This window comes from Fukomys damarensis, unplaced genomic scaffold (assembly GCF_012274545.1).
Source record: "Fukomys damarensis isolate Sample0158 unplaced genomic scaffold, DMR_v1.0_HiC HiC_scaffold_25, whole genome shotgun sequence".
Taxonomy (NCBI): Eukaryota; Metazoa; Chordata; class Mammalia; order Rodentia; family Bathyergidae; genus Fukomys; species Fukomys damarensis.
The window spans coordinates 25,223,324-25,246,409 of record NW_022900937.1 but is presented as its reverse complement, the minus strand read 5'-3'; the positions used below and the strand labels follow the sequence as shown (position 1 = coordinate 25,246,409).

General features: G+C 33.8%; 1 protein-coding gene and 1 pseudogene across 3 annotated transcripts in view; both read right to left on the bottom strand.

Annotated features, from left to right (window-relative positions):
- Scaper (S-phase cyclin A associated protein in the ER) overlaps window positions 1-23,086 on the bottom strand; it is a 328,066-nt gene that overhangs the window by 240,940 nt on the left and 64,040 nt on the right. For all 3 annotated transcript variants that reach the window (XM_010626089.2, XM_010626097.2, XM_033756178.1), the window contains exons 10-16: window positions 22,342-22,512; window positions 21,379-21,454; window positions 21,053-21,170; window positions 20,691-20,802; window positions 17,544-17,684; window positions 12,644-12,799; window positions 5,406-5,548 (exon numbers count right to left, since the gene is read on the bottom strand). In XM_010626089.2, the coding sequence (XP_010624391.1) occupies window positions 5,406-5,548; window positions 12,644-12,799; window positions 17,544-17,684; window positions 20,691-20,802; window positions 21,053-21,170; window positions 21,379-21,454; window positions 22,342-22,512 (917 nt within the window). The remainder of the gene's footprint in view (window positions 1-5,405; window positions 5,549-12,643; window positions 12,800-17,543; window positions 17,685-20,690; window positions 20,803-21,052; window positions 21,171-21,378; window positions 21,455-22,341; window positions 22,513-23,086) is intronic.
- On the bottom strand, window positions 2,476-2,552 carry LOC117283384 (annotated as a pseudogene).

Sequence of the window (23,086 nt, the reverse complement as noted above, 5' to 3'; positions counted from 1 at the left end):
ACTAACTAGAGTAATTAGACAAGAAAAAGAAATAAAAGGAATAAAGATAGGAAAGGAAGAAGTTAAACTGTCATTATTTTCTGATGATATGATACTCTACATAGAAGACCCAAAAAACTCTGCAAAAACACTTCTAGATTTAACTGATAGATTCAGTAGAATAGCTGGATACAAGGCAAACACTCAAAAATCAATAGCCTTCTTGTACGCAAGGAAACAATGCCTTTCACAATAGCATCCTAAAAACTGAAATATCTAGGAATCATCTAATGAAGGAGGCAAAAGACCTCTACACTGAAAACTACAACACTCTGAAAAAGGAGATCAAAGAGGACATAAGAAAATGGAAAGACATCCCTTGCTCTTGGGTAGGAAGAACCAACATAGTGAAAATGGCCATACTTTCAAAATTGCTATACAGATTCAACGCAATCCCAATTGAAATCCCAACAGTATATTTCACAGAATAAGAAAACAATCCAAAAATTCATTTAGAATCAGAAAAGACCTAGAATAGCAAAAACCACTCTAGGCAACAGAGACATGGCAGGGGGTATCACAATCCCCAACTAGAAGCTATACTACAAAGCCACTGTGATTAAATGGCATGGTACTGGCAAAGAAACAGACCTAAGGATCATTGGAATAGATCAGAAGATGCAGAAACAATTCCAGACATACTCAGTTACCTCAACTTAAACAAAGGAGCCAACCCTCCTCAGTGAAGGAAAGATACCCTGTTTAATAAACAGTGTTGGAAAAACTGGATTTCAACCTACCAATGATTAAAACGAGATCCCTCTCTTTCTCCATAAACTAAACTAAAATCCAAGAGGATTAACAATCTAAGTATTAAAACAGAGACACTAAACTTGCTGGAAGATAAGTTAGGTAGAACTCTCAAAGACACTGGTGTAGGAAAAGACTTTAGAAACAAATCCTCAGTAGCATGGGAGCTAGGCAAGCATCAACAACTGGGAGCTCATCCTATTAAAAAGCTTCTGCACTGCAAATGAAACCACCAACAGAGCTAAGAGACAACCTACAATGTTGGAAAAAATTTTTTACCAGCTGTTCCTCAGTCAAAGGTCTACTATCTAGAATATATAAAGAACAAAAAGAAAATCAGACCTCCCCCAAATATAAAGACCCAATTCAAAAATGGGCCTCTGAAATGGACAAACATTTCTCAGACAAAGAAGTAAAAGGAGCAAATAAACATAGGAAAAAATGTTCAACATCACAGGTCATTCAAGAGATGCAGATGAAAACAATGCTGAGATTCTATCTCACCCCAGAAAGAATAGTTGCTACCAAGAAATTAATCAATAACAAGTACTGACGGGGTTGCGGGGAGAAAGGAACCCTGCTCCATTGTTGGTGGGAATGCAGACTGGTGCAATCACTGTGGAAATCAATGTGGAAATACCTCAAAAAACTAGGATTAGAGAGTTCCCTGGCAGATCTGGAATTAGAATCCTGCTTTCCTGAACCTACTTCAATTTGTTCTTAGACTAACTCAACATAACTGTGGTTGTGCAATAGTAAGCAATTAATAATACCATCTGCCCAGAGATGCAGAGGCTGTGGCCCAGTGTGTAAAGGAAGTTGTGACACTGTTGTGAGTGAGGCCAGGAGCATATGATGTCCATTAGGGAAGGGTGCAAAATCAATCCTTTGGATCGCAGGTGAGCAGAAGCTGATGCAACCTTCAAGTACATAGGCTAGACAAGGTTGGTTTTGTGAAAAAAAAACAAAACAAAAACAAAAACAAAAAAACTTCAAGGATCTGAAATTCAACCAAAGATAAACAATAAATTAAGAGATCCTTATTGATGCAAAACTGCAGTTGTTTAAATACATTATCTAAAACTGTCTATTTTCCAAAAAAGAACTAAGATACATATATAAAAATATGGCAGGCACAAGAAAAAGCTAAGGATGAAAATCTTTGAATGAAGTCGTATGTTGTTTTAGCAAACAAAGACAACTTTGTGGCTATAGAGTTCTTTCAGACATGCTTAAATAATTAAATGAAAGAATGCCAGAATAATTAAAGAAAAAGATGATGACAATGACTCCACAGACATGGAATTCAAAGGGAGGGCAGGGGAACAGGAAAAAATAAGAACCAAGATACATTATGTAGAGATATAAATTTCCAATGATGAATGTCATTATATTGTACACCTAAAATGTACCAATAAAATTAATTTAAAAATATATATATATATATATATTTAAAAAACACCTTTCTAATAAAAGGAACAAGACCTCTTAAAAAAATGGCTGACCCAAGGGATGGACAGGGAAAATACAAGATGAATCTGGAATATCTGTAGCATTAGAAAGAAAGAAAAAAAATCAAAACAAAACAAACAAAAAGGTGAAGTTAAAGGAACCAACTAAAAGAGTTCCTAATGTTTAAATATGTAACAATCTGGCAAACAAATAATATTGTGTGAAATTACTACTCAAGAGTATAAAATAAATATAACAATATACTGATACTGTTTTTACACTTGATCTTAGCCAAAAGGCCAAGAAGCAATACTGATACTTTTCTTTAAAAAATACTATTTTTTAAAAAAGCTAACAAACAAATAAATAGAAAAGTGCTACTGTTGTCTCACAGGTTCATGCTTGAGCCTGGTCTCTGGTGGAGCAATGTTGGAGAGTGGTGCCCAAAAAGTACTGATGTAGTGCTGAGAAGATCCTGGTTATTTCTAAAAGAACAAGCTGGGGGTTCCTCTTGCCCAGCTTCCTGTCTCACCATGTGACCACTTCTTCTGGAGTGACCACCATGGCATGATGCAGCCATCATAGTATGATGGCACCGTGCTTTTTGGAGCCCCTTCTAAAATTGTGAGCTAAAGACCTCTCTTCTCCATACATCACCCAGTCTCAGGTATTTTGTTATAGTAATGAAAATGTTCAATACAGGATGAATAAACAAAAGTCCTACAAAGAAGAATTCTAAGCAATATATATAATGTGTATATATATGCACATATATATAATTATTCTTCTCAAGGAGAGGAAGAATAACTCTCATCCTTCCATTTGGGGCTATGCAATCAGTAACCTGTTTCTAAAGAAGATAGTACACAGAAATTTTACATGTAACCTGGCCAACAGACCTCAGCTAGGTAATCAAAAGTAACTTCATTGATAAGTCAGGTTGAGAAAATGCAATTTGTGAAGAATGGCACCTTAACTCTGGAGTCTTCCTCTTAAAAGACTGTAGCCCCAGTCTAACCAGGAGAACAACATCAGGCAAGTCCTCATTAAGTAAAGTCTATAAAATACCTAACCATTATTCCTCAACACTGTCATCAAAAGCACAGAAGGTCTGAGAAAACATCATACTCAGAAGAACATAAAGAAAATGACAATTGAATATGTGAAGACACAATGGCCCATGACATGTACCCATTTAATAAAAACATGAATGTACAGGCAAGGATAAACAGGAAGGCAGTCCTAGATAAATCCTATTCAAACTGGTAAAAGACAAGAATTTCCTGAAGGCACGAAGAAAAAACAACTCACAACATGAAGGGAAAAATAGGAAGACTAATAGCAGGTTCATCATCAAAAACAACAGAAGACATTTCAAAATACAGAAAAATCAAGAAATTTATATCCAACAAAACTGTTATTCAAAATGAAAGCAAAACAAAAATATTTCCAGAAAAGCGAAAACCAGGGCAATTCACTGAAAGTCAAACTCCCTTAACAAGGAATTCAAAAGGAAGTCCATCTGGCTCAAATGAATAACAGAGGTAACTCAAATACACACACTAAAAAATGAAGTACATCAGAAATTTGTAAGTATGTGGATAAATATAAAGGAATCTATAAATATTCTACTTAAAAAAAATAGGACTCCATAAGAAATAACTGTAACATTGTAGTATTCAGTTTATGACGTAAGGTGTGAGATATGTGATAATAATAACATAGTGGATAGAAGACACTGAATTACACTGGACAAAGTCACTCTCTTATAACAAAATTAATTGTTTTAACCTTAATTGTAATAAATCAAGATGAATAATGTAATCCAGAGAGTAACCATTAAGCAAGTAATCAAAACAATGAATTTTTTAAAAATTAAGTGGAGGATCAGGGCTTTAGCTCAGTGGCTCTGTGCCTGCCTTGCAAGTAGAAGGTCCTGAGTTTGATCCCTGGTACAAAAATAAATAAATAAATAAATAAATGAATGAATAAATAAGTGGAAATGATTCACTAAAAAGTATTGGTTTATTAAAAACGAGACAGTAAGGATAGAAAAAAAAAAAAAAAAGACTTGGGGCTGGGGATTTAGCTCAGTGTTCCACCGCCCTACCTTGCAAGACCAAGGTCCTGAGTTCGATCCCTGGTACCAAAAGAGAAAAAGAGAAAACAAACAAACGAACAAACAAACAAAAAACTAAACCCATGGTTGAAAGAGTGAAATAAGAGGCTTAAAAAAATGACTTGAAATAGACAACAATTATCAAATGGCAGACATAAATCCAACAAAAATCAATAATTACATCAAGTGAGAATGTGCTAAACATTCCAATTAAAAGGCAGAAATTAGCAAACCAGATAGGAAAGCAAATCCCAACTAAAGGTAGTCTGTAAGGGACATGTTTAAGAAACAAAAGTACAAGTAGGATAAAAGTAAAAGGATGTAAGATGTACCTTGTAAATAGAAATTACCTTTTAAATAGTGACTTCAATAATCTTCTCTCAAGAGTTGAGAAAACTAAACCAAAAATTGGTGAGTCAACAAGACAAGAAAACACTCTACTAATTCTACTGAACTAATAGTTAGAAAGCAGCTCTTCACCAGCAGCAAGACATGTACACTTTCAAGGGCACAAAGAGTGTTCCCAAGAGAGTCCGCATCCAAGGCTAGAAAGTAAGTCTCCATAAATTACACACTGAAACTATACAAAGTGTTATTCTTCAGCAACAAAGGATTACATTGGAAATCAACAATAGAAAAAAATGAGTGATATTCTCAAATAGTTGGAAATAAACACTTTTAAAGAACCTATAAATTGATGAAATCATAAGAAATATAAAAATATCCTGAGTTGATCTATCAATAATGCCCCAATAGCTTCCCAAAAGATTCTTTTTTGCTAAAGATAGCCAAAATCAGATTCTATTTTTTCAAAAAAAATTTTAAAATATCAAGTTTCTCACCCACCAGAAAATTTCAAAAGGTTTCTATTTTGAGCGTAATGTCACAATACCTAAAGATTAAAAATCTGGTATATTTATGTTTTTGTGACTACTTTTAAAAATAAACATGACATCAAATGGCTGTTTTTTAAAGGACTGATTTAAATATTTACTCAGTGTAAAATGTTCCTCAGGATCAAAAATCTAGATAGCAAATATGATACCTTGCTCTCTCCCGAGCTGCATCCTCACGGGCTTTTTCCTTCTCTTGCCTCTGCTGTTCAATCCGGGCTTCTTGCTCTTTCCTCTTCATCAACAATTCTTCTACACGGGCCTGACGCTCTGCTTCTAGAGCCCTCTTACGTTCCTAATGTTTAAGATATTAAAATTACATGTAAAATGTAAGTGATTAAAAGTGACATATTCTACACTACTTAAAAATTGTATGTTTATGGCTTACTAATGGATACACTTCATCTCTGAATTTAAACAAAAATCAAGCAAAGATATCTTGTTTTCATGTATCACTTAGCAGCATTACAAATAATTGTGAGAAAAAACACTATTTTAAGTAAATATTATGTTGCCACATGGTTCTGTGGGAACATTAATATGTATTTTCTGATTAATCATTTCAAAAGCCTTGTTAATAAAGTTATAGAATTACCTAAACATAATGAAAAGATTGTAGTTAACAGATTTTATTTCCAAACTAAGCTTCCATCATGGAATTAAGTGAAGAAAGCATTTAGGAAGGAGAAAGAGGCAACTTAACACAGCACTGCAGGTATGACAGTGGACATTTGGCCAGATTCCCTAGTTTTGTTTCCTGACCCCATTATTTACTAGCTGAATGACTCCAGTCCCATAAGTTACATTCTTTGTGCTTTAGTTTTCCAGAAGATAAATAAAAGTATTACATATTTCTTAGGACTTTGTGAAGAACACATCAGATACAACATGGAAAGCACTTAGTACAGAGCCTGACATAGATTAAATTCTCAATATTGATCATCACCAAGGCAGAAGACACTTCATCAAAACAGAGTGAGCTTTTAACATGAAATAGTGTCTTGTGTATATTTCTGCCTACAAGTACCCTGCTAATGCTCACTGTGTCACCAGCTGAACTGATGATACCTTTCTTTTAACTGGTTCTGTTTTCCAAATAACACACAATCTGTCCCTTTCCCTCCCTGATGATTGATGAACGTGCTGATCTAAGCTTTAGCACCTCCTGCTTATACAGCCTTGTGAAAGTCACTTTGCCTCAAAGAGATTCTTTTGCCTATGAGGTCCTAAATTATTAATATAGATAACTGCTCACCCTAGCATTTGCCCATAATAAGGGCTCAATAAAGGGCAGCAGAAAAAACAATGAGGGGTTTTCTGTTCAGGTAACACTTGAAGATAGAGTCAAACCTTTCCAATAGATTACTGAGCTCACAATGGTAATTTTATCTCCTCAACAACCTCTACCTACTCTAGGGAAAATCTCTGTAAAGTAGGAAACCTGAAGGATGGATGAATCCCCTCTCTTCCCCCCGTCCTGGCCCCTCCCTGCCAATGGAAGACTGGGAATTAGAAGGAATGCCCTGATTTCAAGGAGACTGTAAGAAGTACTCAATTAGATGTTAAATACATTCTATAGTGTTTGGCACACTATTTATGAACTGATTAAAACTGTTTTTTGGGTTGGGAATTTAGCTCAGTGGTTTTACCACCTGCCTCTAAAGCTCAAGGACCCGAGTTCGATCCTTGATCCAAAAAAAAAAAAAAAAACAAAAACCAAAAAAACTGCTTCTTTACTAATTAATAATATATGGAAACTTGTTTATTAGCTATTCAAGATATAAGACTAAAAACAATCAAACTGGTGCAGAAAAAAGAAAATACAAATAAAAATATTTTCTCTTAAAGTAAAATTTGCTTAAAGTATGTCATATTTGATTAAAAAAACCAAATGTTTTAAAAATAGTCCAAAATATGAAAATATTTTTAAAATAGTCTAAAAATATGAACTGGGTTCCTGAGAAATACGTTATTATATAAAAATAATTACATTGCAATGCTTCTAGAGCCCTCTTACATTCTTGATGTTCAAAACATTTTTAAAGATATTAAAATTACATGTAAAATGTATGTGCTTCAAAGTGACATACCTTCCACACTATTTAAAATTTTTATGTACAATGTAGCCAAGTTGTAGGCTTGTAAATACTATCTCCTATCAAGTTGTGACTGTTTTCAAGGACATAAAATCTAGCCTCACATGATACCAATAAGTTAAAATTATCCAACTGATTAATTTGATTTCAATAAATGGAAAAGGGTATAAATAGTTATATAGCTTTTGAGCAAAATTAGTAAATCTGGCTAGCATCTTCCAATTTAAAATGGTTCCATAAAGAAAGGAAACTTTCTACTTCAAAAAGCACCTTCCACAGGTCAATGATCCCCAAGTAGTTATTTAACAAATTAAGCATAATTTTATACCTGCGAATAAACCAATACAAAGGGATTAGAAATATAACAAAGGCTCATCCTACAGAAACTCTTAGATCCTCTACTTTCTTGATAGACAGGGATGTGCTCTTGGGAGCCCAAGAAAGGATTTTTTTTAGCCTCATTCTTATGTCTATGCTTCAAAACTTAGGGCAAAAAGACAAAGCAGAATTTAAGGAAATTGAGTTTAGATCTAATCAATCAAGACTACACACACACAAAAATGGCAAATGGAGACTATATGATGGCAGCACTTAATATTTCACTTACAAGAAACAAGGATCACAAGTGCCTTTATGCTCACGGTTATGTTTCAAAAATAGAAATAAAGGGCCAGGCATTTAGCTCAGTGGTTCCACCATCTGCCTCACAAGCACAAGGCCCCTAGTTCAATCCTCCATACCAAAAAAAAAAGAAAGTACAGTCATCCCTTGGTACCACTGAGTATTGGTTCCAGGATCCCCACAGATACCTAAATACACAGATGCTCAAGTCTCTCACAGAAAATGGTACAGTACCTTCACATAGGTCGATCCTCTCATGCACTTCTAATCTCTAGCTCACTTTCAGTCTAACTCAATGTAAATGCTTGCTAACTAAACAAGCATATAAATAATTGCTACATTGTCTACATCCCATTCTGTGACTAATTACATAGTAACAACAATGAGCAACAATGTAACACTGTATATTTTCCATCCACCTTTGTTTAGTCCAAGGGTGGCCAGAACCTACAGCTGTTAGGACTGAAAATAGTGGAGTATCTATGAAATATTGCATTAGGTTAGAACCTATATTTACAGAATGCTTGGTATTAGGTACCTTATACAGCTAATAATGCCTACACATTTAAAAATTTTGTAATAATATCAGTATATCGCAAATGCATGTAGATAGGTTTGAAATTTTTCATTGAAAATTATATCCATAGGATTTTTCTGATTTGTTTTGTTTTGTTGAAGATCTCATTATCTAGTCCAGGCTGGCCTTACACTCACTATGTAACCCCCGACTATCCTCAAACTGGTGATCTTCATGCTTGGCATGCACCACTCTGGCAAATTTATGCTTTTTTTAAAAAAAGTAATTCTGAAGAGGTACAATAATTTTAAGTGTTGAAGACAAAAAAAATTCCTTAATACTTTTAGTAAACAGATTTCCTTTAAGCTTTAATGTTCCAAATTATGCAGCGAGTCATCATTTTTCAACTGAAGATAATTATTTAATTTCAAATGTATAAAAGGTAGTAAAAGGAACCAAAGTATATCCATTTAAAAATATACAGCAAGGGGCCAGGGATTTAGTATAAGGTCCTGAGTTTGATCTTCAGTACTGAGAAAAAAAAAATACAACATTGCTTATATATATTTCTTCCCTAAATTCAGAAAAGAAGTCACCTTTTCCAGAAAGTCTTCCCTGTCCCATCAACAGAACTAATACCTGTCCTTAATGGTACTCTACTCTTTGTACATTCTTGATTATACCCTTTTCTCATTAAATTCTAATTTATTATTTATTGTAAAGTCAAGGATAGTGTCTTGTTTGTCTCTGAATTATTATTACCTAATGCTTGCTGAAAAGCAACATACAATAATAAGAGACATAAATAATGGTGACTGAAATTTAAAATCTAAATATATTGTTTTATTTATTCATACAATTATTATTACCTAATGCTTGCTGAAAAGCAACATACAATAAGAGACATAAATAATGGTGACTGAAATTTAAAATCTAAATATATTGTTTTATTTATTCATTTAAGGATATAAATTAATAGAGAATTATAAAGAATAAAAATGAAAGTTTTATTGCTTGTTGAGCAGAAAAAGGTATGTGACCATTAATCATGTTATGTCAGCTTGAATGGATTAAGAAACACCTAGAAGATTAATAAAGCATAGTTCTGGGTGTGTAAATGACTGGCATGTAGGCCAGCAAAATGAGGCAGGGAAAGACCCACCCAGGTGAAGGGTGGCAGCAACCAATAGGCTTGTGACCTGGATAGAATAGAAAAGGGAAAGAAGGAAGCATGCCTGTTTCTAAAGAGCTCTAATCTTATAATCCCCTTTGCACTTTGGAGGGAAGACTGCACCAGTGACTCTATCATGAGCTTCTAGGCCTTCAACCTTGGGCTGGTGCTGTATCCCTGATACCTCTTTTTCTGTGGTTTTTATCTTCTTGGGAGGAAGAGCACTGGCTCCACCTACTCTCCAGCATGCAGATGACTACTATGGACTCTCCCAACTGGGACCCTATCACCTAGGTAATAAATCCCTTTGCATAAATATATATCTATTTTCTATCCATCATGTCCCTCCTTCTAGAGAACCCTAACTAATACAAGGTAGTTTCTTTAATAGGACCATTCTATAAACTTAAAAACGCATTAACATTTTTAATTTCCTAAAATCACAAATAACATAAAGCAGGAAATATTAACATCCCTAATTTCTAGCATAATGAAGTTTCTCATGCTATCCCCACCTCTCCATGTGGCACTTCCTCCTATCCCCTTGTGCACGGCATGTATGCCCTCCCATGCTACATCTCAACACACAACTGTCCCACCTTTGAAAACATAGTTGAAGTATCATCTCCTGGAAAGTCCCTGACTTCTCATTTCCTCTCCACTCTCCACATGAGTAAAGTGCTCTCCTGGCTATGAAAATGCCTTTACCATAGTATTTATCCTACTGCGTTCAAGTTTGTTTCTGTGTATATCTTTCTGCTGAGAAAAATTACATATATTTTTCATATCCTCAAGCCAATCACAACATATAAATTGTAGTAACTCAAAATGATCACTAAATCAAAAAGCAAATAAATATTAGATACAACAGATACATTAAGTCTGAATTTGTATTTGAATATTGCAAATTTGTTCTCTACACCAAAAATGTTAAAACCTAAAAGAGTCTAAGGGCAAGACATTTTAATAAAGAAAAATAGCTCATAAAAAGAAATATATCTTTTGTCTTAACCTTTCTTCCCATCCTGAAAATGGCAACCAACAGGATTTGCTGTAGAGGTGAAAAAGTACCTTGTGATAATGGCTACTATATGACAGGTGCCCCTTGTCATGAGCAAAAAGATGACCCACTTCTTATAGCTACATATACTTGTCCAAAAACCATCTTTTTTTTTATTAGGAGAAGACAACCACATTCTTTTCCAACCCAATTAGAAAAGAATAAATAATCTGTCAGAGTTCAACTCTTCAGTTGGCTGGAGCTAGAGATTCTATGACTGCCATCTACTGACAGCGGCACTGACAACCTTATCTGAAAGAGTAAACTGTTTTCAAGCATTCCTGTTTTAACCCACGCACATCTGGAACAGAGATGAAGTTATACTCCTTCTGGATCCTTAGCGCCTCACCAGAACCTTGAACATGAGAGGTGCTCAGCAAATGCTTGTGAATCAGTTACTTACAATGTCAGTTATCTCATTAGGATCCTATGTACTATTACAGTCTATTCACACCAGAGAAACTATTCAGTATGGGAAGAAAAGGGCTAAAGGTGTAGGGAAGGTGGGATGAGTAGGGGAAGGATAATAAGGGAAAAGAAAAAAATGTGAGAAAATGAAAAGATGGAAATAAAGTGTTCGTAAATGGGGAGGGGAGGAGGGGGGTGAAGGGAGGGTAGGGACAAAGGGAAAAAATAAGAACCAAGACCTGTCAGGTAGAGGTACAAGATCCCAACTATGAATGTAACTGTACTGTATCCCTAAAATGTACCAATAAACTCAATTTTTTAAAAAAATGCTTGTGAATCAAATACTACCTGCACAGCTTCATCACGTGCTTGCTTTTCTACTTGTCTCCTCTGCCGCTCTTCCTGTAATTCATTAAGTCTCTGCTCATATTCCTTCAATTTTGATAAAACATCATGCCGTTTATTCTGGGCTTCCAAGGTATTTATAAAGGCAATTTCATTTACCTTCAATAAATGCAAAAAAAGTAGGATTAGAATCAAGTTAATTCTAGAAAACATCACAAGAATAACAACTTTAACAATTATTTTAATATAAAATATAAACCAATGACAACGTAGAGAAGAAAACTGAATGACTTATGGGCTTTTCTTCCAATATGTACCTCTAGATGAATCATATAATCCAATATATTTAACAAATCCCCCAAATTTTATAAAACCTGAGTTAGTAACTGCCAAAAAAAAAATTTAAGTCACAAAACAATTTAAGATTCTCACAAAGAATTATAAAGTTATACTTTAAACAACTGTAATTTCAAATTACACAAACTGTACTACAGCTAATTTAGATATGTTCATGTTAATCAAATGAGTTGGAAAGGATGAAAATTAAAATAAACAACAAATCACTTTTTTGACACATATTAAATGAATGACAGTTAAATACAAGACACTGAACTGTATACTGCATCCTCCCACTCTCATGTATTAATTCATAACAGCCAACTTCTGCTAGACCAGTGATGGCAAAACTTTCAGAGACAAGTGACCAAATTGCATCCCCAAAATCACTTACTTATCACAAAGTGCCACCACTGCAATTGAACCAGAATACTAAGGTTTTAATTTTAAAAAACCAACTCATACATTAACATCTTTTGTCTTAAAAAGAAAAACAAATAACACAAGTGCCACAGGTTCGCCACCACTCTGCTAGACAATACAACTTTGAAGAGTAGAGTATAGCTAAAGATAAGGTTCAAAGCATCAGTTGGGATTAAATCTCTTATTCTTGAAAGCTACAGGGAGAGCATATCACAGTGAAAACAACATGGTGAAATAGAGAGGTGAACCCTGGAGCTAAGGTGAAGGGAGGGTAGGGACAAAGGGAAAAAATAAGAACCAAGACCTGTCAGGTAGAGGTACAAGATCCCAACTATGAATGTAACTGTACTGTATCCCTAAAATGTACCAATAAACTCAATTTTTTAAAAAAATGCTTGTGAATCAAATACTACCTGCACAGCTTCATCACGTGCTTGCTTTTCTACTTGTCTCCTCTGCCGCTCTTCCTGTAATTCATTAAGTCTCTGCTCATATTCCTTCAATTTTGATAAAACATCATGCCGTTTATTCTGGGCTTCCAAGGTATTTATAAAGGCAATTTCATTTACCTTCAATAAATGCAAAAAAAGTAGGATTAGAATCAAGTTAATTCTAGAAAACATCACAAGAATAACAACTTTAACAATTATTTTAATATAAAATATAAACCAATGACAACGTAGAGAAGAAAACTGAATGACTTATGGGCTTTTCTTCCAATATGTACCTCTAGATGAATCATATAATCCAATATATTTAACAAATCCCCCAAATTTTATAAAACCTGAGTTAGTAACTGCCAAAAAAAAAATTTAAGTCACAAAACAATTTAAGATTCTCACAAAGAATTATAAAGTTATACTTTAAACAACTGTAATTTCAAATTACACAAACTGTACTACAGCTAATTTAGATATGTTCATGTTAATCAAATGAGTTGGAAAGGATGAAAATTAAAATAAACAACAAATCACTTTTTTGACACATATTAAATGAATGACAGTTAAATACAAGACACTGAACTGTATACTGCATCCTCCCACTCTCATGTATTAATTCATAACAGCCAACTTCTGCTAGACCAGTGATGGCAAAACTTTCAGAGACAAGTGACCAAATTGCATCCCCAAAATCACTTACTTATCACAAAGTGCCACCACTGCAATTGAACCAGAATACTAAGGTTTTAATTTTAAAAAACCAACTCATACATTAACATCTTTTGTCTTAAAAAGAAAAACAAATAACACAAGTGCCACAGGTTCGCCACCACTCTGCTAGACAATACAACTTTGAAGAGTAGAGTATAGCTAAAGATAAGGTTCAAAGCATCAGTTGGGATTAAATCTCTTATTCTTGAAAGCTACAGGGAGAGCATATCACAGTGAAAACAACATGGTGAAATAGAGAGGTGAACCCTGGAGCTAACTCTTACAGAAGGAGAGATATCAGAAATCTGTGCTAAACAGTAAAACCTAGCTCAAGATAAATAACTACACACAAAAAGATTTGAAAATAGTTCTCATTCATCTTTCCCAATCTCTATACCACATGCACAATTTTTATTTTATGAAAAAAATACATTTTCATAATCAAATAGGAGAATAACAATAATTATCACACTGTATTATTGTCTGCAAAGTAGTTAGTATAAAACATAAACTAAAAAGATTCCTACAAAAAAGGAACTGTTAATAAAACAAAATTTCTTTTCAACAAACTAAAACTTTTAGTATAAATGAAACAAATTAGTATACTGTATACCTAAATATTTTTAAAACAATGGAATATATAATTTGGGAAATATTTGAACTTCTCCCTACTTCCCGTTTATTGCTTTTCTATTTTGTTCTTTACACAAGCACAATTTTATAAGTAGATTAATCATATAAGCATTTTTTAAAACTCTACTGAAAGAACACAATAATCAAGTACATTTACGAAAAATTTATTCACACTGTAATATGGCTCACATATTAATCATAATCAAGATGAAAGAAAAAGGAATGAGACCTAATATACCAAGCAAATAAATAAGAGTCAGACAAAAGAGAATATGCAAAGTGTGGGGGTCAGGGGGGCTGGATCGAGAAGAAAATATAACTCACAAAAAGAAAATTCTCTATGCAAGCTTTGTAACACTGAAGAAGTTAATAAGAACATGACTTTAAAGGGGCAAAGACAAGATAATAAAACAACAATGATAGAATAAATGGTAATTAGAGAGCTAATGAAGCAAACTGAGCAGAAAAGTAATGCTACCACAGAAGTAATTAAATTAGGAGGGGCAGGGGATTTAGCCCAGTGGTTCTGCCACCTGCCTCACAAGCGCAGGGTCCAGAGTTTGATCCATGGTACAAAAAAAAAAAAAAAGGCAGAAGCAATTAAATTAGGAAAAGCATGGAATAGAATAGAGATGGTAAGAACTCAAATTACTAACAGAGGAAAACGCTTATATTGATCACAGTCAATGTTTATTTTTCAACTGAGACTGAGTAAATAAGCATGGAGAACTAGGCAAGATTATCTAGTAGAAAGACAAAAATAAATGATATCTGTGCACTTAAAAAAACAGCAGAAAATATTACAACATAAAATATAAAAAATTTACTCTGATGGGAAGGAACAAATGAAGATTAGAAGAATCTACAGTAGGGCAGGGGATTTAGCTCAGTGGTGCCGTCGGCTGTCTCACAAGCACAAGGACCTGAGGTCAATCCCTGGGTCTACATTTAAAAAAATAATCTACATTATTATTCCATGAAATACAGATTCAGAAGATCAACACCAAGAATGTCCTTACTACATTATAGAACATTAAGAAAGAATAATAAAATTTTAACTTCCAAACAGTAAATGCAAGTCATCTACAAGACAGCAAAAACTCAGTGTGGCCTCAGGCAGCCCTCCCCACAGAAACAGCTAATGCTAGACAGAAAGCAAAGCTACTAGTTCTCAAGGAAGAATACTGTGAATCACAAATATGCTCTCTAGTCAAGCTATAATTCAGAGAGAAATGCTGAGGTCCTGAAATACTCAAAAAATCAAGGAATAAAGCACTTGTGAGCACTCTGAAGAGATCACTTTATAAACTCCACCAAACCAAGACAGAGGTGAAAACAACTCAGGAGTGGAAGATTGGTAAGCACTGAGTCCATTTATATTGGCAAAGAAAATTAAAACTGAGGAATGTACATCTGCAGAGAAACAGGAAGTTGCAATAAATTTTAATAATGTAAAAATAGTAAAACTATGGAATGTTGTTGGCACAGAGTAGGAAGATGACAGCCTGGCCAACTTAGCAACTTGGCAAAACCCTGTCTCAAAAAACCTAGAAAGGGCTGGGGATGTAAATCAGTGTGAAGGCCAGGGGGTTCAATCTCTGATAACACTAAGGGAAAAAAAACCTTATGTAACATGATATGCAAAAATTAATTCAAATGGATCTAAGACCTAAATGCAAGATCTATAAGAAGAAAATATAAGAGAAGAATTTCATTACACTGGATCTGTTTTTTTGTTTTGTTTGGTTTGGTTTGGTTTGGTGCTATGTTTTTAAAGACAGAATCTTAGCTGTGTAGGCTGGCTTTGAACTGACTATGCAGCCAAGGCTAGCCTTGAACTCTGGGCAATCCTTCTGCTCAACTTCTACAGTGCTGGAATTACAAGCATATGCCACCATGCCCAGCTATGACACTGGATTTGGTACTGACTTCTTGGATATGACACCAAAGACAAAAAAAATGCAAAAAATAGACAAAAACAGTCAATTTATTAAAAAGACAGGTAAAATTCAAAGCAGGGACTCAAAGAGATTAACTGACCCTCATGTTTATAGCATCATTATACACAATAGCTATAATGTGGTCACAACTCAAGCATCCAACTCAAGTGGATGAATAGATAAGCAAAATGTGGTATTACATACAATAGAATTTTACTCAGTTTGAAAAGGAAGGAATTCTGACAGGTGCTATAAGACCGATGACCTGCAAGACATTATGGTATGATTCCACTTATATGAGCTACATATAGCAGCCAAATTTATAGAACTGGAAAGGAAAAAAGTGGTTATCACAGGTTAGGGGGCAGGGGACAGGAACGAAGGGTTACTGTTTAATAAATACAGCATTTCAATTTTACAAGATAAAGATTTCTGAATATGGAGGGTGGATGGTTATACAATATTATAACTATTTAGTATCAGTGAATTGCATATCCATAGTTCTTAACATAGTTTCATGTGTGTTTTCACACAAAAATAGGAAAAATGTGAGATATACACATATTAAAATGGAATGGCTAAAATTAAAATGTGTAACTATGTAAAGTGTCTTTCAAAATGTAGTATACCTATATGTAGTATATTCATTCACTGCTGGTACAAATATAAAATAGTTTAATGAGTTTAAAAACTATTTTCTTAAGTTAAACATGAACCTACCATAACTCTTCCAATCTACTCCTAGATATTTACAAAAGAAAAATGAAGATATATGTCTGCAGAAAAAGTAGTAAATGGACATTCACAGGGGCTATATTTTTAACAGAAAAAACTGGGAAGAGAACAAATGTCCATTAACAGGTAACTGGGTTGACAAATCACAGCATTTCCATACAATGGTAGACCTCTTGGCAATGAAAAGGAAAGGTATTGATACACATCATAGTATGGATAAAATTCAAATAATTATTCTGAAAGAAGCCAGAGGAAAGGATGCATATTATAGGATTCCACTTATATAAAGTTTTAGAAAATTCAAACAATAGAAAGCAGATAAGCCAGGCATGGTGGCACATGCTTGTAATCCCAGCAGACTGAGGCAAGAAGATCACCACAAGTTCAAGGCCAACTGAGCTATGTAGTAAGTTCAAGGCCAGCCTGAATTACAAAGCAGGACCCTGTCTCAAAAAAAAAGAAAAGAAAAGAAAAAGAAAAGGAAGTAGTTGAGCAACTGGACAGTAACAGAGCTGAAGGAAGGAATAAATCACAAAGAGGACTTATTACATTCATTGTACCAATAGTTTAAGGGATATACACCTGTCAAAACCTATCAAATTGACTAATGTATGTACTGCTTATTCTGTCAATTATATCTCAATAGAGCTGTAGAAAATATTTATGGCTCGTATAATTATTATAAGGATAAAATATGATATTGTACTTAGTAAATTTTAAATGAGCCAGTAAAATGTTCTGTTATCCTGGAACAGAATAAACACTTGATAAACATTAACTTCTGTTACCATTATATAATACCTGAAACAAGTACTTGGATAAATGATTAAGTGCTTGAAACATTTATAATATACCTTAGCTTCTTCCTCTTGAGCTTTTTTCACAATTGCTTGTAATTGCACCTCTCGTTTAAATTCAGCATGAAGTAATTTCTCTTCCATCATCCTACGCCGCTGATCTAGTAATTCTTCCTTCCACTTCCGGACATCCTTCTCCTACGTATGGCAAATTATCAAATACTCAATTTAAAAATACACAATAATTTAACAGAAGGGCAAACAGGCTTTTTTCTGCTTTTAGGAAAAATTAATATATATACTTATGAGGAAATCTTTAAGATAAGCCCACCTTTTCCTACGGTGTTTGGATATTTTAAAATTTGAGTTAACTACAGACAAGATGGTATACATTCCATCTCCAGAATTTATTCACCAGACATAACTGAAAATTTCTACCCTTTCCTAGCATCATTGTGTTTTCTCCTCTCACTAGCTTTTGGCAATCATCACTCTACTCTCTTCTTCTATGAATCTGACTGATTCAGATTCCACATATAAAGCAAGAGCACGCACTTGTTCTTTTTGTTTCATTTCTCTTGACTTAATGTTCTCTCGCATCACCCATATTGCCACAGGTGGCAGAATTTTATTCTAATACTCAACAGTATGGCTATATCTATATAAACAGATGCAGATACATAAGCATACCATATATATATATTTTCCTTATTCATTAATCTGCCATCAAACAGTTTGTTTCCATATCTTGGCTATTGTGAATAGTGCTACAAGGACCAAGAATGCGCAAATATCTCTTTATGTTCTAACACTATTTCTTTTGACTATGTACCAGAAAGACTGCTAGATGATACAGTAGTCCTGTTTTCATTTTTCTGAGAAAATTGTCATTCTGCTAACCATAATGGCTGGTTGTACTAGTTTAGATTCCCAGCAGAGACAGATAAGGGGTCCCTTTCTGCACACCCTCACCCACACCTCACTTCTGCCTTTCTGTAAAGACATGCTAGTGGGGTGAGATATCCTCACAGCTTTTTTATGAGGACCTTTCCATACTCGAATTTCTCCTTTGAAGAAGTATCTATTTAAATCCTTTGCCCATTTTGAATTAGGTTACTTGTTCTGTGGCAATTGAATTATTTGAGTTCCTTCAATATTTGGATCATAATGCCGTATTTGACATAAGTCCTACATGTATTTTTTCCTATTCTGTAAGTTGCCTTTTCATTATGTTGATTTTTTTCTTTGTTGTACAGAGGGTTTTAATTTGATGTGATATTATTTGGCTATTTTTGCTTTTGTTGCCTGTGTTTTTTGTGTCGTATTCCAAATACAACTGCCAAGACAAATGTCAAGAAGGTTATTCCCTATGTTTTCTTCAAAATGTTTCATGGTTTCAAGTCTTATGTTTAAAGTTTTACTCCATTTTATACTGATTTTTGTGTACAGTCTAATTTCATTCTTTTCATTGTGGCGATCTGGTTTTCCTAACACAATTTGTTGGAAATACTAAGTTTTCCCCATTGTGTGTTCCTGTCATCCTTGTCAAAGATCAACTGGCCATAACTGCTGTTTATTTCTGCATTGTTTATTATGTCCTTTTAGCATCTGTATGTTTTTATGATAGTTATCTCTGGGATCTTTTGTGGTTCCATTTGAATTTAAGCATTTATTTTTTCTATTTTTGTATTTGTTGTTCCATATGTAAAAAAAAGGTAAAAGAGCCACTGGGATTTTAATAGAGATTGTACTGAATCTGTAGTTTACTTAAGATTGTGTGGATACTATCGCTTCTTAGCCTTTTGGCTAAGATCAAGTGTAAGATTGTGCAGATACTGTAACAATACAAATTTTTCCATTCCATGAACAAGAAATATCTTCCTATCCACTTAGGTCTTTTCTATTTTCCCCTATCAGTATTTTATTATTTTTAGCGAACAAATCTTTAACCTTTTTTGGTTAAGTCCCAAGTATTTTATTCTTTATATAGGATTATTTTATTGATTTCCCTTTCAGATAGTTCATTTGTAACTGTGATTTTTATATACATGTATATTTTATATATTGATTGCATATCTTGAAACTTTACTGAATTTGTATATTATTTCTCAGTTTTTGTGGTTATTAAGTTTCCTATGAATGATTGCATCATTTGCAAATACAGACAATTTTACATCTGGTCTGTTTGTTTATTTATTTATCTATTTATTTTTGGTACTGGGGAATCAAACTCAGGACCTTGCCTTTGTGAGGTAGGCAGAGGTATCACTGAGCTAGATCCCTAGCCCTACTTTTTGTTGAACTTTTTATTTTACTTACATGGCTGCTTTTCTTCGTACTTTCAGTACTATGGTGGAAAGAGTAGTGAGAGTGGGCTTTTTGCCTTTTACCAAATATTAAATTAAATTTTTCTGATGCTGCGGATTTTTCATACATGGGTATCTCCGTCCATCACTAGAGACAGGATGATGCATAAAGAAAACAAACTTACCCTGGTAGTACTGGAGATGGTATATAATTGCTTATAACAATTCCTTATTATTTCATTTTATCTCTGTCTCATTCACTATAATGACTGTACTTTCATTTCTGATTTTTAGTCTTCTCTGGTTTCTAGATTAGCTAAGTTTTTTTTTTGTTTGTTTGTTTGTTTGTTTTTATTGTTCAAAAAATTCTCACAACTCTCAGACTTTCCAAGATTCATGTAAAGGCCAGCAGTGAATACGCACACAATTGAAATACTGGGACCAGGGAGGTAACTTGTACCTCCGTTGTTGAAGAGGTTATACACACACTCAAAGGCACACTAACAATAGAAAAAACCAAGCCAGTGGCAGGGGCCAGGACTGGCCAAAGGCCAGATACACATAAGAAATCTAATAATCTCTATCTCAAAACTGTCCTAGGAGGTCATTCCATACTCTGGGCAAGCCCACCCAAGGAAACTTTCCAATAAAAGTGACAAAAGACATACTACTTCAAAACTTCAAGCCAACATGGTGAAATATCAAGTTATTAGATATTTTAGCAAAGAGAAATTTTTAAAGCAATTAACCTTAAACTTGATAGAAATGTTATTTTGTAGCAAATGTAATTATTTGTATGCTTCTTTTAGCTTCTCTAAAACAAGAAGAAAAATGTCTACTTGAAAATAAGCCCACTGATTTCAGACTACCACAATTTCCTAAAAAATTAAAAATTCACCCTTTCCAGAAGTTTCTGCAGCTTTAAAGTCTTCTCCTCACGGAGCTTTTCCCTTAACTGTTGTGCTTTCATTTGTTTTTCTTCATGTTTCTTCTTAGATTCTGCAATTGTTCTATTAATAAAAACAAATGAATAAGAGACAAATGTTTACATAAGGCTAAAAATAGTGACTTCAAAGAACTTAAAGTATACAAAACTCAGTTTGACCTAGCATTTTAGGAAAGCACTGTCACTTTTCAGTGGATCTCAAACTGTCCTAAAGTCATGTGCCAAAAAAAATTATGTAGCAACTCTATGTAACAGTCAAAGACGGCTGGTTTCCCTCCTGTGAAACATTTCAAATTAATTCTCAAACACCAGACCTTTTACGAGATGGTGAGGAAAGTTTTTCATGCATGTGAATTGCATGCCCTGGAGGTCTAGCAGGTTCCTCTTCTACAATGTCCCCCCAGGAGGTATTTTGGCGCCAAGATTCACGAGCTGTTCAGAAAAATCAAACCAAAACAAAAAAAAACACTGTTACAGTTTAACCACATAGTTCTATAAAACCAACATTTGAAAACAGGCTTTAAGAGTCTGTAACATTTCTACTTTACATAGAAACTGCTTAAAAGATAATCTAATGTACCCCACAGAATCTACACAAAACACACACACACACACACACACACACACACACAAATAATACCTTCATAATCTGCAAGAACATCATTCCAGTCCATAGACATGCCACAGAAAGATACACTCCCACTGCCCATACTGGCCTAAAACATAACAAGAGAAATTGAAAAACAAATTTTTGGACATAATTATTTAGAAGTTACACATGAATTGACCTACATATTTTTAATATATTTCATTTAACTAACAGTTTAAAACCAGAAAAAAGGCTACATACCCTATGTAATCACAATAACTACCAAGTTAAAATACCACGGCACATAGATTTCAATTGCCTACTAGTTATTAATAGATAAAAATGAAGTAAACCTATACTATGTAAACACTAACATATAGTACATAAAGCACACACTAGCACAGCTCCAGATTATTAACTGGCCATAAAATTTAATAAAAGGATATTTGAAATGCAGAACTTGTGGTTACTTTTACTCTTTAACAAATTTCCTTCACCAATTTGTATATGATGAGACTGACAGCAAAGCAGTGTATCATTTTCTCTTGGTTAAAACATAAAAAGTGAAATACTTTAGATTCTTACTCTCTAAAATGACAATCTGGGTAACACTGAGTCTTTGCTTTCAGTTCAACTTCCTGACTTGTAAGATGAGAATAATAACTTCCAAGTCATTAACTGCAACATGCATAAAATTATTTATTAATGGTAATATATATATATTTTTTTCTGTTTTTCTTGTGGTACTTACTAGGGATCAAACTTGGGACCTTGCACTTGCAAGGCAGATGGCAGCAACCACTGAGCTAAATCCCTGACCTGGTAATGCATTTTTTAAAACTAGTTATTGCTTATATCTAAATCACCATGAAAATAATAATAATCGGTATTATAAAAATTATTTTTACACAAATGATTTTAAGTAGAACTAGATGAACTCTAGGTCTCTCTTATCCTAAGCATTTTATTTCTGTATATAATTGAAGAATTATGTTAAAAATTCTAAATGCTCACAGAAAAATCACTGTCGTTATCAGTTTCAATGTTAATGTCATTGTTTTCTTCGGCTTCTATTTCCCTAGTTAACTGTTCTTCTTCAGCAATAGCACTAGCAATGGCCTCTTCGTTGGCCTTTTCTAGACGATCTGCTAGCTCTTCTTTTTTAGCAAGGACTTCTGCCATGGACTATAAAGATAAAAACAAACAAAAAGAAGAATCACCACTAGACTGAAAAGGAAAGTATTTCTCCATATTCTAATCATGAACTCAACATTGTACATAAAATACCAAAAGTTTTTCCAATTTTTACTTTATTAGTACATGGTTGTGGCACGTGTACATAATGATTACATTCCTCATGCAGAGCTATTTATTGACCTAAAATCATTAAATCTCAATCCAACATATACGCAACCACTTACCAGTTGTATGACTCAGAAGTATCTTAAAACCAACAGCCTATTTGTTATTCCATAAAATGCAACAATAATCCATGACTTACCTTCTTTATCAGAGTGCTGTTTGTGAGAAACTGTAAAGTTGCATAAATAACAGGTATTATTAATGAAAAGGTATGAATTTCATTTGAAGGTCAATATTCAAAAGTCACAAATCAAACATGATCACTAAATATTAAAAAATAGTATACTATAATGGGAACACAGAAAGAATGCATGCTATATGATGAATATGCATTCTGATCATATATATATGTATATATACGTATATATATATATATATGTGTGTGTGTGTATATATA